Source organism: Capra hircus, unplaced genomic scaffold (assembly GCF_001704415.2).
Source record: "Capra hircus breed San Clemente unplaced genomic scaffold, ASM170441v1, whole genome shotgun sequence".
NCBI classification, from domain to species: Eukaryota; Metazoa; Chordata; class Mammalia; order Artiodactyla; family Bovidae; genus Capra; species Capra hircus.
In genome coordinates this window covers 51,828-67,683 of record NW_017189558.1, presented here as the reverse complement: position 1 = coordinate 67,683, position 15,856 = coordinate 51,828, and the positions used below count along the sequence as shown (strand labels likewise).

At 42.0% G+C, this 15,856-nt stretch overlaps 1 protein-coding gene across 1 annotated transcript in view; it reads left to right on the top strand.

Moving 5' to 3' along the window:
- Positions 1-5,311: 5,311 nt before the first annotated feature.
- The window catches only part of LOC102182583 (multidrug resistance-associated protein 4-like), a gene marked incomplete at both ends in the record, with an annotated part of 59,161 nt that continues 48,616 nt past the window's right edge, over positions 5,312-15,856 (top strand). Inside the window, 6 exons of the mRNA XM_018044465.1 lie at positions 5,312-5,409; positions 9,061-9,258; positions 10,610-10,750; positions 11,476-11,513; positions 12,175-12,269; positions 15,438-15,584. Of these exons, the coding sequence (XP_017899954.1) occupies positions 5,312-5,409; positions 9,061-9,258; positions 10,610-10,750; positions 11,476-11,513; positions 12,175-12,269; positions 15,438-15,584 (717 nt within the window). The remainder of the gene's footprint in view (positions 5,410-9,060; positions 9,259-10,609; positions 10,751-11,475; positions 11,514-12,174; positions 12,270-15,437; positions 15,585-15,856) is intronic.

Here is a 15,856-nt window from a genome sequence, read left to right as displayed (position 1 = left end):
TTACGTTTAAGGTAATTATTGATAAGTGTGATCCCGTTACCATTTACTTTATTGTTTTGGGTTCGAGTTTATACACCCTTTTCGTGTTTCCTGTCTAGAGAATATCCTTTAGAATTTGTTGGAGAGCTGGTTTGGTGGTGGTGAATTCTCTCAGCTTTTGCTTGTCTGTAAAGCTTTTGATTTCTCCTTCGTATTTGAATGAGATCCTTGCTGGGTACAGTATTCTGGGCTGTAGGTTATTGTCTTTCATCACTTTAAAGTATGTCTTTGCCATTCCCTCCTGGCCTGAAGAGTTTCTATTGAAAGATCAGCTGTTATCCTAATAGGAATCCCCTTGTGTGTTATTTGTTGTTTTTCCCTTGCTGCTTTTTAATATTTGTTCTTTGTGTTTGATTCTTTGTTAATTTGATTAATATGTGTCTTGGGGTGTTTCGCCTTGGGTTTATCCTATTTGGAACTCTCTGTGTTTCTTGGACTTGGGTGATTATTTCCTTCCCCATTTTAGGGAAGTTTTCAACTATTATCTCCTCAAGGATTTTCTCATGATCTTTCTTTCTGTCTTCTTCTTCTGGGACTCCTATAATTCGAATGTTGGAGCGTTTCATATTGTCCTGGAGGTCTCTGAGATTGTCCTCATTTCTTTTAATTCGTTGTTCTTGTTTTCCTCTCTGGATTCATTTATTTCTACCATTCTATCTTCTATTTCACTAATCCTATCTTCTGCCTCTGTTATTCTACTATTTGTTGCCTCCAGAGTGTTTCTGATCTCATTTTATTGCATTATTCATTATATTTTGACTCTTTTTTATTTCTTCTAGGTCCTTGTTAAACCTTTCTTGCATCTTCTCAATCCTTGTCTCTAGCCTATTTATCTGTGATTCCATTTTGATTTCAAGATTTTGGATCATTTTCACTATCAATATTCGGAATTCCTTCTCTGGTAGATTCCCTACTTCTTCCACTTTTGTTTGGTTTGGTGGGCAACTCTCCTGTTCCTTTACCTGCTGAGTATTCCTCTGTCTCTTCATCTTGGTTATATTGCTGCGTTTGGGGTGCCTTTTTATATTCTGGGAATTTGTGGAGTTCTCTTTATTATGGAGCTTCCTCACTTTGGGTGGGGTTCTATCAGTGGCTTGTCAAGGTTTCCTGGTTAGGGAGGCTTGTGGTTGGGGTTTTGTGGGGGGGGCTGGGGTTCTTCTCTCTGGAGTGCAATGGAGTGACCCGTAATGGGTTACGAGACATCAAAGGTTTTGGGATAATTTTGAGCTGCCTGTATATTGAAGCTCAGGGGAGTGTTCCTGTGTTGCTGGAGAATTTGCGTGGTATGTCTTGTTTTGGAATTTGTTGGCCCTTAGGTGGAACTTGGTTTCGGTTGTAGGTATGAAGGCATTAGATGGGCTCCTGTTGCTTAATGTTCCCTGAATTCAAGAGTTCTCTAATGTTTTCAGGCTTTGGATTTAAGCCACCTGCTTCTGGTTTTCAGTTTTATTTTTACAGTAGCCTCTAGACTTCTCCATCTATACAGCACTGATGATAAAACATCTAGGTTAAAGATGAAAAGTTTCTCCACATTGAGGGACACTCAGAGGGTTCACTGAGTTATAAGGAGAAGAGAAGATGGAGGGGGTAGTTAGAGGTAACTGGAATGAGATGCGGTGAGATCGAAAGAGAAGAGAGCAAGCTAGCCAGTAGTCACTTCCTTATGTGTGCTCTATAGTCTGGACCGCTCAGAGGTATTTACAGAGTTATATGGGGAAGAGGAGAGGGAGGAAGTAGACAGAGGTGACCAGGAGGATCAGAGAGAGGAATGAGTAGGAGAGAGACAAATCCTGCCAGTAACCTGTTCCTTAGGTGTTCTCCACTGTCTGGAACACACAGAGATTCACAGAGTTGGATAGAGGAGAGATGGGGGAGAAAAGAGACAGAGGCCGCCTGGTGGAGAAAAAGGAGAGTCCAGAGGAGGAGAGAGTGGTCAAGCCAGTAATCTCGCTCTCAGGTAGACTGGGATAGTGAAGTTTGGGTTTTTTAAATGTACAAAATTGACCACAAAAACCTAAGAGCAAAGATTAAAAATCTAGAGTAGAGGTTGGATTTTCAAAGATACAATATTAGAGAGAAGCAGAAGGAAAAAGGAAGAAAGAAAGAAAAAAAAAAAGAAAAGAAAAAGAATTTTTAAAAAACAAATAAACAAACAAACAATCAAAAAAAAAAAAAACCATCAACAACCATCCAAAGACTGTATATGGTGTTTGCCTTAAAAAAAAAAAAAAAAAAAAGTCTTTTTAAAACAAACAAACAAAAAAAATATAGTAATAATAGGTTATAGAAATAAAAATTAGAGGGAAATAGAAGACTTAACAATTAAAAAAAAAGTTAGAAAAAAAGCAAAAAAAAAAAAAGGAATGATTTAAAAAATATCTGGCCCTTTCTGGTGTAATGGGCCGTGTGGGATCACTTCCAAGGTGGTTCCCTCTGTTTAACTTCTTCTGTTTGCTGGCTTTTTAGGCTCACTAGTTTAGTTGCGCTGTGAGGAGGGGGGCTGCTGCTAACAAATAGCACTGTCGTGTGCACGCAGTATCTCTGCCCGGCTTGACCTGTCCTTTCTCGCGGCGCACAAACCGCTCCAGCTCTAGGATGCTCAGCCGGGAACCGTCTGGGGCCGGCCCTAGGCTGCGTGCACTTCCCCGGTCCAAGCCGCTCAGGTTCGGCGCTCAGGCAGCCCTCAGAGGCACAGATTCGGCTGGAACTGCGCTTTGTGCCCTTCCCAGGTCCGAGTAGCTCAGGAGTTTGGCGAGCGCGATCGCCGCGGCTTGTCACCTTTTCTGCCGCTGTTGCTCAGCTTTCTGGGGACCGCTGGCGCACCCCGTGCGGTAGATTGTGACTATCCAGCACCCCCCAGAAGTCTTAGCAAAGGAGCTTGCTTGCATTTAGGTCCCGAGTCTGCAATTGCCCCTTTCCAGTCCTTACGACTCTGGCTGCCTGTCCCCGGCGGGGGATGGTCTGCAGCCGGCTTTTCCCGTTCCGTCCTTTGTTCTGTGCTCGGTCCTGGCGGTGTCTTATGTTTGAGCTTTTCGCGTGGTAGCTATCCCACAGTCTGGTTTGCTAGCCCACGTTAGATCGTTCTGGTTGCGCGTGGGGCGTTCCTGCCCGATTCTTACAAAGCTCTGCAGCCCGCGCCTCCCGCGCGTCCCTGCCCTGCCCCCACTTCCCAGTGGCGGATGCAGGCGTCTGTGCTGCTTTTCCGCTGGGGGAGTTACTGTTGGGCTTGTAATCTGTTGGTTTTAATTATTTATCTATTTTTCCTTCCTGTTATGTTGCCCTCTGTGTTTCCAAGGCTCGCCACAGACTCGGCAGGGAGAGTGTTTCCTGGTGTTTGGAAACCTCTCTTCTTAAAATTCCCTTCCCGGGACGGGCTTCCCTTCCCGGGACGGAGCTCCCTCCCCACCTCCTTTGTCTCCTTTTCGTCTTTTATATTTTTTCCTACCTGTTTTTGAAGACAATGATCTGCTTTTCTGGATGCCTAATGTCCTCTGCCAGCCTACAGAAGTTGTTTTGTGAAGTTTGCTCGGCGTTGAAATGTTCTTTTGAGGAATTTGTGAGGGAGAAAGTGGTCTTGCCGTCCTATTCCTCCGCCATCTTTCCCTCCTCCCTATTAGTTGTTTTTCTTTATGAAACATGTAAATAATTGTTAAGCTGAGTTTTAGGAAAAAAAAAACTTAGCTATTGGTGCCTCTTAATTGAACTACTGTTTAGAAGTTTTTCAGTTCAGTTCAGTCGCACAGTCATGTCCGACTCTTTGCAACCCCATGAACTGCAGCACACCAGGCCTCCCTGTCCATCACCAACTCCCAGAGTTCACTGAAACTCACGGCCATAGAGTTGGTGATGCCATCCAACCATCTCATCCGCTGTCATCCCCTTCTCCTCCTGCCCTCAATCTTTCCCAGCATCAGGGTCTTTTCAAATGAGTCAGCTCTTCACATCAGGTGGCCAAAGTATTGGAATTTCAGCTTCAAAATCAGTCCTTCAGTGAACACTCAGGACTGATCTTCTTGCAGTCCAAGGGACTCTCAAGAGTCTTCTCCAACACCACAGTTCAATAGCCATCAATTCTTTGGCTCTCAGCTTTCTTTATAGTCCAACTCTCGCATCCATACATGACCACTGGAAAAACCATAGCCTTTACTAGATGGACCTTTGTTGACAAAGTCATGTCTCTGCTTTTTAATATGCTGTCTAGGTTGGTCATAACTTTTCTTCCAAGGAGTAAGCGTCTTTTAATTTCATGGCTGCAGTCACCATCTGCAGTGATTTTGGAGCCCCCAAATAGCCACTGTTTCCACTATTTCCCCATCTATTTCCCATGAAGTGATGGAACCAGATGCCATGATCTTCGTTTTCTGAATGTTGAGCTTTAAGCCAACTTTTTCACTCTCCTCTTTCATGTTCATCAAGAGGCCCTTTAGTTCTTCTTCCACTTTCTGCCATAAGGGTGGTGTCATCTGCATATCTGAGGTTATTGATATTTCTCTCCTGGCAATCTTGATTGCAGCTTGTCCTGTCATCCAACCTGGCATTTCTCATGATGTACTTCTGCATATAAGTTAAATAAGGAGTGTGTCAATATACTGCCTTGACTGTACTCCTTTTCCTATTTTGGAACCAATCTGTTGTTCCATGTCCAGTTCTAACTGTTGCTTCCTGACCTGCATACAGGTTTCTCAAGAGGCAGGTCAGGTGGTCTGGTATTCCCATCTCTTTCAGAATTTTCTGTTTTTTTTTTTTTTAAATTTAATTTTTACTTTATTTTACTTTACAATACTGTATTGGTTTTGCCATACATTGACATGAATCCACCACGCGCGGGTTTATACCAAGCTCCCAATCCTGAATCCCCTCCCAACTCCCACCCCATAATCATCTCTCTTGGATCATCCCCATTGCACCAGCCCCAAGCATCCTGTATCCTGTATCGAACATAGACTGGCACTTTGTTTCTTACATGATAGTATACATGTTTCAATGCCATTCTCCCAAATCATTACCACCCTCTTCCTCCACAGTCTTTATTGTGATCCACACAGTCAAAGGCTTTGGCATAGTCAGAGTTAGGTTCAAATTTACTGGGGGTAAATGTTAAGAACCTAATCAGATTAATTGATTTATGTTTAATTTTTAGTATTGATTTGGTATTTAAACTGCAGATCTTTGACTCCAAGTAGTCTTTGTCTTATTTTTTTCAAAATGTAAGTTTCCAGTTTGAAGCACCCCATTAATGTGCATTTGCATACTGTGCCTTTTGCTTTTGTAGGTTGTATTCGTCAGGTCTTAAAGGAGAAAATCACAATCTTAGTTACTCATCAGTTGCAGTACCTAGAAGATGCAAGTCAGATTCTGATACTGAAAGAAGTAAGTAGTTTCTAGAAGTCTGGGGAATTGCTTTCCTCTCAGGTGTGTTGAAGAACAGACCTCTCCGCCAGGTCATTCTCCTTGGATTCATGGTAAACACCCCCTTCTCAGAGCAGGTGGTGGTCATGCCTTGGAGGATGAAACCAAAGCCCTGTAACCCCCAAGGCTCCTGTCCATGGGAATCTCCAGGCAACAATACTGGAGCGGGTGGCCATGGCCTCCTTCAGGGGATCTTCCTGACTCAGGGATCAAACCTGAGTCTCTTGCTATCGAATCTTGTCTCATTGGGCAGTCAGGTTCTTTTACCACTGGCACCACCTGGGAAGTCCAAAAATGGCACTACTACACTGTAAGCCACATAAACCCTAAAGTATATAAAAAGTGCAACAGTATTACTAAATCATCACTGTTCTGATGAAATCTGTTAAGGATAATGATTCAATTTTGTTTAGAAGTTTTTATTTTCCTCTTTCACAACTTAAGTCAAAATGTATCACTTAGAAATTAGAGATACTAACATCTGATTGTATCTAAGTGATTGTTATACATAGTTTGCCTAAAGAGCATCTTCCATCAACACAAGAAGCGAGGTTGGGTAGCTGAGCACCCGGGTCAGAGATGCCCTCTCTGCTGATGTCTCCAGTTGCTGGTCTCCCTGCCCAGGTCTCTATGTGCCTGATACGTGTGGGAGCCTGTGCAGCAGGAAGACAAGGCCCTGCCCTCACAGGGCTCCTGTTCTTATGGGAGGATGTGACACAGAGAGGTGGGCTGACATCCTGGCTGCCTCCCTGAGGAGCTGCTGCCTCACGGGGTCTGAGTGACATGAAGGTGGGGGCCACCTGGTGGAGGGGTCTGAGGCAGGGGGTCCTAAGGAAGGAGCTGACCTGGCAGGTTGGAGGAACGTCAGGAAGACCAGCGTGTCTGAGGAGAGTGAGCAGGGGATGGGAGGGAGCTGGTCTCCAAGCTGTGGACAATGGCGGTTGTAGGATGGAAGCCATCGGATGGTCTAGAGCAGAGGAGGGATGTGGTCTGATGTGGATTTGAAAGATTCCTCTGATGGTCACTGGAGGGGTGACAGAAGAAGTAATTAGGAATCTTAGTAAAGCTGAGGAGACAGAAGTGTGGGCTCAGGCTAGAGTACCAGTTTCTAGAGCTGCCGCAACCAAGTACCACAAACCGGGTGACATCAAAACAGCAGGAGTTTATCGTCTCCCTGTTCTGGAGGCTACAAGTCCCAAACCCAGGTGCTGGCAGGGCCGTGCTCTCCAGGGGAGAATCCTTTCCTCCAGCCTATTTCACCGGCCTTCCTTGGTGTTCCTTGGCTTCCAGCTGCACCACTGTGGTCTCTGTCTCTGATGTCACAGGGTTATTGTCCCCGTGTTTGTCTGAGTCTCATAAGAACCTCAGCTATATTGGATGTAGGGTCACCCTCCTCCAGAGTGACCTAATCTTAACTTAATTACATCTGCAAAGACCCTGCTTCCAAATAAGGTCATGTTCACAGGTGTCATGTTTGAACTTATCTATTTGAGGAGGGGGCATCATCCAACCCCTAGCATGGTTGAGGGGTGGGGTGGAGAGTAGTGAGAAGTGTTCAGACTTAGAGGTCATTTGATGCTTCACTCTTTGGCTTGTTTGCCTCTGTGTCTCAGCACCTTTGTCATTAACCCTGACTGTTCCACAAGCCCTTGGTCAAATTCCTCACTTAAGAAATGAATTTCTGCTCTAAGAAACATTATTAGAATGCAGACCCTCTGCCTCTCTGGAAGCAGTTCCATGTGTTGACTCCTACCTGATCCTCTAGGAATGGGAAGGGGGTGGTGGTTAAGGTTTTTTGAGCTTGAGGGCTGTTGATTTCATGTGCAGAAAGTGCAATTCTAGTGTGCAGATCCCAGTGTTGACAGCGTTATGAGCACAGGATCAGTGGGCAGGAGAATAACCTATTTATTCCATCCCTAGATGTTTTAGGGTCCCCTTATTGCTTCCTTTGAGGAAACTATCCCCAATTTTACTACTAACAAAACAACTATTTGTCCACCAGTGAATACCCCTGCATGAGTTGGGGTCCATCCTTACTGTTTGTCTGGTCCGTCTCTCACAGCAGAGGGAGGATGGCTGCCCGCTTGTCCCTTGGAATTGTCAGTGCTTGGCTGCTGAGTGAAATTGCTGTCTTTGTACTATGAGTCATTTCATTGTGTATATTACAGATATCAAATCGTGAGCACTAATTTCCTTAAAGAGGTGTATGCATTTTGCCTCCCAAGTGGAACAAGACACGCTATATCCTACATATGTTTCTAGTTCTGCAGTATCAGATGGTACCCAGATGCCTCACTGCGTTTCTCCCATTGGCTCACCTCAGGGGATAGGGTGAGAAGGGTCCCAAATAGGGTCCTGAGTCATCTTCTCTCTGACCAGTGTTAACCAGAGCTGCTTGCATTTGATGAGTTTTGCATCCTGGGATTTTTTTCCTAATGTTTTGTTTGCCACTGAGTGATTCAGGTGTGTCTTGCTTAGGGATCAGAAAATAGCGAAACATCTGCACATTATTTTATATGACTTTGTAAGGGAGGGAAACTGTGCAAGGATCTGTCACATGTGTTCGAAGATTGATTGGCAGTAGCTTAAGCTCTAATTGATGATGAGATTGGCTGTAGCTTAAGCAGTTGCCTGTTTGGGGGAAGGCTGGTTGGCTGCTTGTGGTTGGTTGGTCTTAATTTTTTTTTCTTGGATCTGAGTGCACTGATTCTGGCTTAGGTTTTGGTTTGTGGACACAGACTGCCAAGGCTTTAGAGCCACCCCAGCTCCATTGCCTCCTTGTTTAATTACTTTAAAAGGTGGAATATTGAATTTTCAGTTGGGAACTTGCTGAGTGTCTGGGGACAGTTGTAGAGACCAAGGAGAGGCCTCTGTCTGGGGCTGGTTCCTATTATCCCAGCCGGGCACAGTGACAGTGACAGTGGTCAGTGGAAATTTCATGAGTGACTCTTACCTGTATGCAGATGTGCTGGTCCCCACCTCTGGGTTAAATTTCAATTTCTTTCCTGGAATATCCTCCCCAATTGACTTTTTTTAAAAGAAATTCTGCTTGTTACATGATGTGCTATATGTGCTTAGTCACTCAGTCATGTCTGACTATTTGTGACCCCATGGATCCTCTGTCCATGGGATTTCCCAGGCAAGACCACTGGAATGGGTTGCTGTGCCCTCTTCCAGGGGATCTTCCCAACCCAGGGATCGAACCCAAGTCTCCCGCATTGCAGGCAGATTCTCTACTGTCTGAGCCACCAGGGAGGCTTCTCTCAATTCCCATGTTGTCTGTAGAGATTGTACTGATCCTCCCACCAGCCTCTGTGCTTTTTGCTTCCCTAAGTGCCCAGGGTACTTATGCCAATGGCCTGCATTTTAAACACACAAGCACATGTTTCTTTCATATCCCCCAGCACCTAACACAGGGTTTGGCAGAGAACACAATGCTCAGTTCTATACTGAGTTGACTGGACTAGATTTTTCAACAAGAGTTCTAGACTCAGGGATCTTTTTTTTTTACTAAAACCATAATTTAAGGCCACATAATTTTTCTTGATTAGTATTTAGGTTGTTTTAATATTATCAAATGTAAATTAATTCCTTTCAATTTTTTTATTTTAGGGCAAAACAGTGAAAAGGGGAACTTACTCTGAGTTCCTGAAATCTAGGGTAGATATTCTTTCCCTTTTCGACAAGGGGAATAAGCAATCTGAACCATCTCCGGTTCCAGGAACTCCCACTCTGATCTCCAAGTCTTTGGATCAGTCTCTACAGTCTCATAGACCCTCGTTGAAAGATGCGGCTCCAGAAGACCAAGATGTAAGTTTCTATCCATCAGTGTGCCCTGGTCTTTCTGCTCTTGGTGGCCTCATGGACCTTCAGTCTGCTTCTCTAATGATATGATATCTTCATTTTTCCCAAAGTAGACCCCAAAGTTCCCAAAGTCTTATTCCATGGGATTCATGGAAGAGCATGAAGGGAACAAGCCTGTTAGTGGTTCTCCTTTGGGTGTAGTTGGAAAATCCTATGGAGGTCAGCAGTGGGTGCACTGCTGTGTGCTGTGCATTTCTGGGTACATGTGGCTCACACTGATTGAGAACTCTTCAGTTTACCATGGTTATGTCCTACTTGCTGTCATGGCTCCCAACTTCCCTTATGCATCCAGAAGCTTAACGTGAAGACTGCCTTAGACTGAGTCCTGCTGTTGCCACAGTAAATCATCTTATCCTGCATGTTGGAATGTTCTAGCACTGCATATGACTAATGGTAGTATTTTGCCTCGGTGTCAGATAGTTTGTGATAGGTCAGAGGTAACTTGTGCAAAGGACCTGACACATGGTAGACACTTCGGTGTTAGTTCCCGTCCTCCTTTCTTACCCTTGAAGATGGAGAACCACATCTTATCGACCTTGGATCCCAGTGGCCAGGATAGAGCAGGACATTTTAGACTCCCGTGACTCTATAATGCATTCTAAGTCCTCCAGACAGAAATGCAGAAATGTGCTAGTTCTCCCTTAAAATACACAGATATTCTTTCATATACAAACCCTCAATAAACACACCCAAGAGCCTGGATGACTCTGATAATTACTCGGATTAGCTGTTCACTTTCTAGACTCAAGAATCACTCTGAAATTTCAGAACCAAATAGACTCAGATCATACATTTGCAATGTGCTATCCAAACTGATTACTCCAGCCCTCTCTGTGATCTCAGTTCACTGTATTTGGCTAGTATTTTGAGCCTGTGTTTTCTGTTTCTATCATTGAGTGACACAAGTCATCTAGAGGGATATATTAGCTCCATATCATTTTGTGTGTTATTTTAGAGCAAACTTCTGCATTTATACGTTAATTGATTTTGTCGTGTGTGTGCTGAGAGTCATGATCTGTTTTAAGCTACCCAACAGTGAATAACCTCGTGCAAATGTTCTTTTATTTCTAATAGAGTCCTAGGAGTGGGATGGCTGTGTCCAGGAGTAAACACATATGTGGTTTGCCCAGATATTCCCACACCCTTTTCCATAGGAGATGGACCATCCTGCGCTCCTGCCAGTGCATGTGATGTGTCTGTTTCCCCACAGTTTTGCAGTGGAGGGCAGTGTTGAACTCTTGAAATTTGGGGTTCATTATATAAAATTTCATCTCTCACTGCCATGTTTCCCTTCCAGACTGAGAACATACAGGTTACACTACCTCTAGAGGACCAATTGGAAGGAAACGTGGAGTTTAAGACCTATGCAAGTTACTTCACAGCTGGTGCTCCCTGGCCTGTCATCATCTTCCTTATTCTGGTAAACATCGCAGCTCAGGTATGTAAAGGTTGATATTTACATACTATTTATACTGTATTTTATGATTATTTTTGTGTATTAAGAGATTTATCTCAATGAATTAGCTCATGAGGTTGTGGGATCTAGCTTGGTGAATGTGAAATCAGAAAGGCAGGCCTGCAGGCTGGAACCTCAGTCAGGAGCTGACCCTGCTGTCTTGAGGCAGAATTTCTTCCTCCTCCAGGAAGCCTCAGGTTTTGCTCTTGGGGCCTTTGCCTGAGTGGATGAGGCCACCACAGTGTTGAGGATGATCTCCTCTACTTAACTTCTGATGATGGATGTGAACCACATCCACAAACTACCTTCACAGCAACATCTAGACGAGTGTTTGGTTGAATCACTGGAGACTGGCCCAGCCAAGCTGACACCGGAACTGACCATCACTGTACCTGTCAAGCTTTTTGCTTTGAAAAATCCCAACATTTGTACTGTTATTACTGCCTTTTGCAGTCCACTTGGATTTGCATTGACATACATTATATTTGGGGAGCAAAGCCTTCTAGGGAAAAGGGGATTTCTTTGAAAGATATTAACTTGTAAGTTGCTCTCCTCTGACCTGTGGTCATCTGGGGAGGGGGCTTGGTGAAGACTTGAGCCAGAAGGACCGTCTCCGTGTTCTGCAGCTTTTCCATCCCCCATCCTGGTGAGCGGGGTGTGAGGCTCAGTGATGGCTGTGTCTGAGTGACAGTTGTTTCCTGCTCCAGGTTGCCTACGTCCTGCAGGATTGGTGGCTTTTAAACTGGTGAGTGATTCCTGGTCTGACTGAAAGTGCTGAAAGTCTACATGAAGCCTCACTTTCCCACAGAGTCAGGGGGACTGACCCTCACATAGTTTCCCTGAAGAAAGATGAAAGTTCCTGAGGGTGGTGTGTGATCCCCCGTGATCTCTCCCATGTCCCTCCTTTTAGCAGCTTCACAGGAAGTTTTTTTTTTCTTTTTTTGAACCTTTAATTTTGTATTGGAATATAGCTGATCAGCAATGTTGTGATAGTTTCAGATGAACTTCAAAGGGACTCACCCATACATATGCATGTATCCTTTCTCCCCCAAACCCCACTCACATCCAGGCTGCCACATAACACTGGGCAGAGTTCCATGTGCTATACAATAAGCCCTTGTTGGTTACTTGTTTTAAATCCAGCAGTGTGTGCATGAGCATCCAAACTCTTTAACTATCCTCCTCGGCAACCATAAGTTCCTTTTCTAAGTCTGTCTTCACAGACAGTTTTGAAAACTGAAAGTCGTGATTCAGATTTTTAAAAGGAAGACACACAGAGGGCCTTGTGAGCTGGGAAACGCTTTGCAGCATAAAATACATTTCTTGAATTGAGGTAAATTTTTTGATATTTGTATAAATTCTATGTATAATCTATAGTGTAATATTTTTTCTTCCCTGTTCCATAGGGCGAATGTACAAAGTGGCCTGTATTTAGGGACATATGTAGAAGAAGCTGCAGATGTAATGTTTGTGCTGAACTGGTTCTTAGGAGTTTATTCAGGTAAAGTTGTGTCATCTGCTCCATTATAGCAGAGTCTAAGGTGTTTATAATGAGTCTGTGTGATAAACTAGGGCTTCCAAAGTAATTCAGCAATGTCTTAACTGATTGTCTTAGTCTCATTTACTCTGTGGATTAATTAGAGTAATTATTTTAAAGATCTACTTGAAGAAAAGAGGTTGAATAAAGACTCTTAATTTGCTCTGTACTGGATTTTGGTAGTTAAACCAGGATTGTACATTCAGAAAATCAGCCCCTGGCAAATACATGGCTATTGTCTATTAAATAGATTGCTTTAGCTAAATCTTTTATCTCTATATTGATGGGTAAGGGGATTAGAAATGAATCCCCACCCTGTGGTTCAGGTTGTTCCAATTCAGTCTAAATAACCCCTGGCTTTTATTGATCTTCGGTGAAATCCTCTGGCAGCATGGGCCCCAGATAAAAGCATTATTCCCTCCCAGGTATGCAAACCTCCCCTTTACCACACTGGTCATCTCTTGGGCTTCACTAATTACTAGAGAAGCTAAGCAGGGGAAATCCAGGGCCTGGGATTAGATTCCCCCTCTTTCTTACCTTGAGATCACAGTGTTGTCTTCTCCCCAACTGTGTGATTAATTTTACATTTTGTGTGTCAGACTAATATTAGTGTGACTGTCTCTATTCACAAGAATGTTTAGAATATATATCGCTTTATGTTCTACTTAAAGGGTATCTTCACCTAAAATTTTAAATATCTTCTTTATCTATTTATTTGTTGATGGACATTTAGGTTGCTTTCATGCCGTGGCTTTTGTAAATATTGCTTCTATGAATATTGGGGTACATGTGTCTTTTTGAATTATGGTTTTCTCAGGGTATAGGCCCAGTTGTGAGATTGCTGGGTCATAGAGTAGTTGTATTTTTAGTTTGCTAAGGAACCTCCATACTGTTCCCCATAGTGGCTGTATCAATTTACATTCCTACCAACAGTGCAAGGGGGTTGCCTTTTCTCCACATTCTCTAGCATTTATTGTTTGTGTATTTTTTGATGATGGCCATTCTGACTGGTGTGAGGTAATACCTTATTGTAGGTTTGATCTACATTTCTCTAATAGTGATATTGACCATCTTTTCACGTGCCTCTTGGCCATCTGTATGTCTTCTTTGAAGAAATGTCTATTTAGGTCTTCTGCCCATTTTTAATTTATTTTTTTTCCTGCTATTGAGCTGCATGAGCTGCTTGTATATTGTGGAGATTAATCCCTGTCAGTTGCTTAGTCTGCAGTTATTTTCTCCCATTCTCAGGACTGTCTTTTCATTTCATTTATGGTACATATATACACTGGAATATTACTCATCCATAGAGAGTAATGAAATTGGGTCATTTGTAGAGACGTGGATGGACCTAGAGTCTACCATGCAGAGTAAAGTAAGTCAAAAGAGAAAAACAAACAAAATGCTTATATTAATGCATATATATGGAATCTAGAAAAACGGTACATACACACCTATTTACAGGGCAGGAATGGAGTTGTAGATGTAGAGAACAGATGTGTGGACACAACGAGGGGTGGGGAGGTGGGGAAGATGAACTGGGAGATTAGGATTGACATACATACAGTACCATGTGTAAAACAGATAGCTAGTGGGAAGCTGCTGTATAGCAGAGGGAGCTTAGCTCAGTGCTCTGTGATGACCTAGAGGGGAGGGATGGGGGGACGGGAGGTCTAAGAGGGAGGGGATACATGTATACATATAGCTGGTTAACTTCATTGTACAGCAGAAACTAACACAACAGTGTAAAGCAACTGTACCCTAATAAAATTAAAAAATAAATAAAAACTTAAATATCCTCACAGAAAACACTTTTCAAAGTTTGCTTGTACAAAGAAAAGAGTGTGTTATGTAAAAATCCACTCATTGAAATCTGGCATTTATTTTGTTGATTACTTGTCAAGAAAATTGAATCCACCCTCAGTTTACCTTCTGAATTGGTGGACAATGAGAGCTTAGAGAAGAAGGAAGGGATTCTGTTGCACATCCATATAGGATGGTGGGCTAAGGCAAAGCCCTGTTAATGGAATTCAGGAATTTAGCAGCTTTCAAAATTTAAATAATACTGGTCAGCTGAATGGAAAAAGTGCTTGATGGAATATTCATTGCAGAAGTTACCCCAACTCTATTTAGCATTGTGAGTTGAAGAGATGTTTAGAAGGCTCTTTTAATTTTTATATGCGTAGTAGTGTTCATTTATGTTATTGATAAAACATAAATTTACATGATTATATTTGTTTACAAATGCTTTGGGGTTCTATCAAACACTTAGTGAGAGATTAATTGTTTGTTTAGATTAATTATCTCTGCCAGAATATAATTTGTAGTTTCTTACAATTCAGTCATTTAAGAGATTGTCCACTTGCAACTTAACATGGTCTTTTTATACTCTTTAAAGTTACTTGGGCCTAGAGTAGCTACTTTATTTTTAATATTTTAAATTTTTATTAGTCTTTATTTCAGTATACTCACCAATGTTGTGTTAGTTTCTGTGGTACAGAAAAGTGAACCAATGATACAATATCCTCTCTCTGGATTTCCTTCCCATTTAGGTCACCACAGAGCATTTAGTAGAGTTACCTGTGCTATACAGTAGGTTCTTAAGAAGCTACTTTACATGGAAGTAAATTTCCTTGTAAATTATAGGGAAATGATAAATCCTTTCTCCTATTTCCTGTGAATTCACATGCTGGTACCAAAGCATACCTCACTTTTAGATTGTGGGACATGTTGTAAATAGTGAAATTTGAAATGTGGAGAGATCAACTACTTTTTGCAATTATCAATCTGGTGAGTTTTTATTACAACTTGTAATTGAATTAGGAAAGTTTAGAATGAAACTGTAGGTAACAGATGATATTTTTACCCCTGTGTTATTTCTATTTAGTGAGAGTGAAACATTGATTTTTATATTCTTCTTTATAAATGTATTTTGTGAAAGCATTAAACTCTTACAGAATTTACTATATATATTTGCATATATAAAATTTTATTTATTCTATGTGTATGTAAATTTCTGTGTAAATTTTACCTATAGAATTAAATGTATCATATCTTTATAAACTGCCTACCATGCTTCAGCACTGTTGAGGATTAGACAGAGATCTTGTGCTGATTGATGTTTCTTTATTTCAGGGTTAACTGTATCTACCATCCTTTTTGGCATCACAAGGTCTCTGCTGTTATTCTATGTCCTTGCTAATGCTTCACAAACTTTGCACAACAAAATGTTGGAGAGCATTTTGAGAGCTCCGGTATTATTCTTCAATAGAAATTCAATAGGTAAGTCAGACATGAAGCTTCTCAATGAATATGTCCTATTAACACATTTAGTGCCTGATTACAGTTTCATATTTGAAAATGGAAGATATGCTTAGGAGAAAATCACTGTCCATGTTTTTTCATTTTCTACAAAAAGCTTCATTGATAACTTTTCTTGGTAGGGAAAAAATCTGGATATAGGAGCATATAAACTTTTATTCCAATTTATGCATGTCTGTAAAAAAATTAATGTTTACTTTGCAGGATGATTTAGGAGTCCATTTGTTATATAT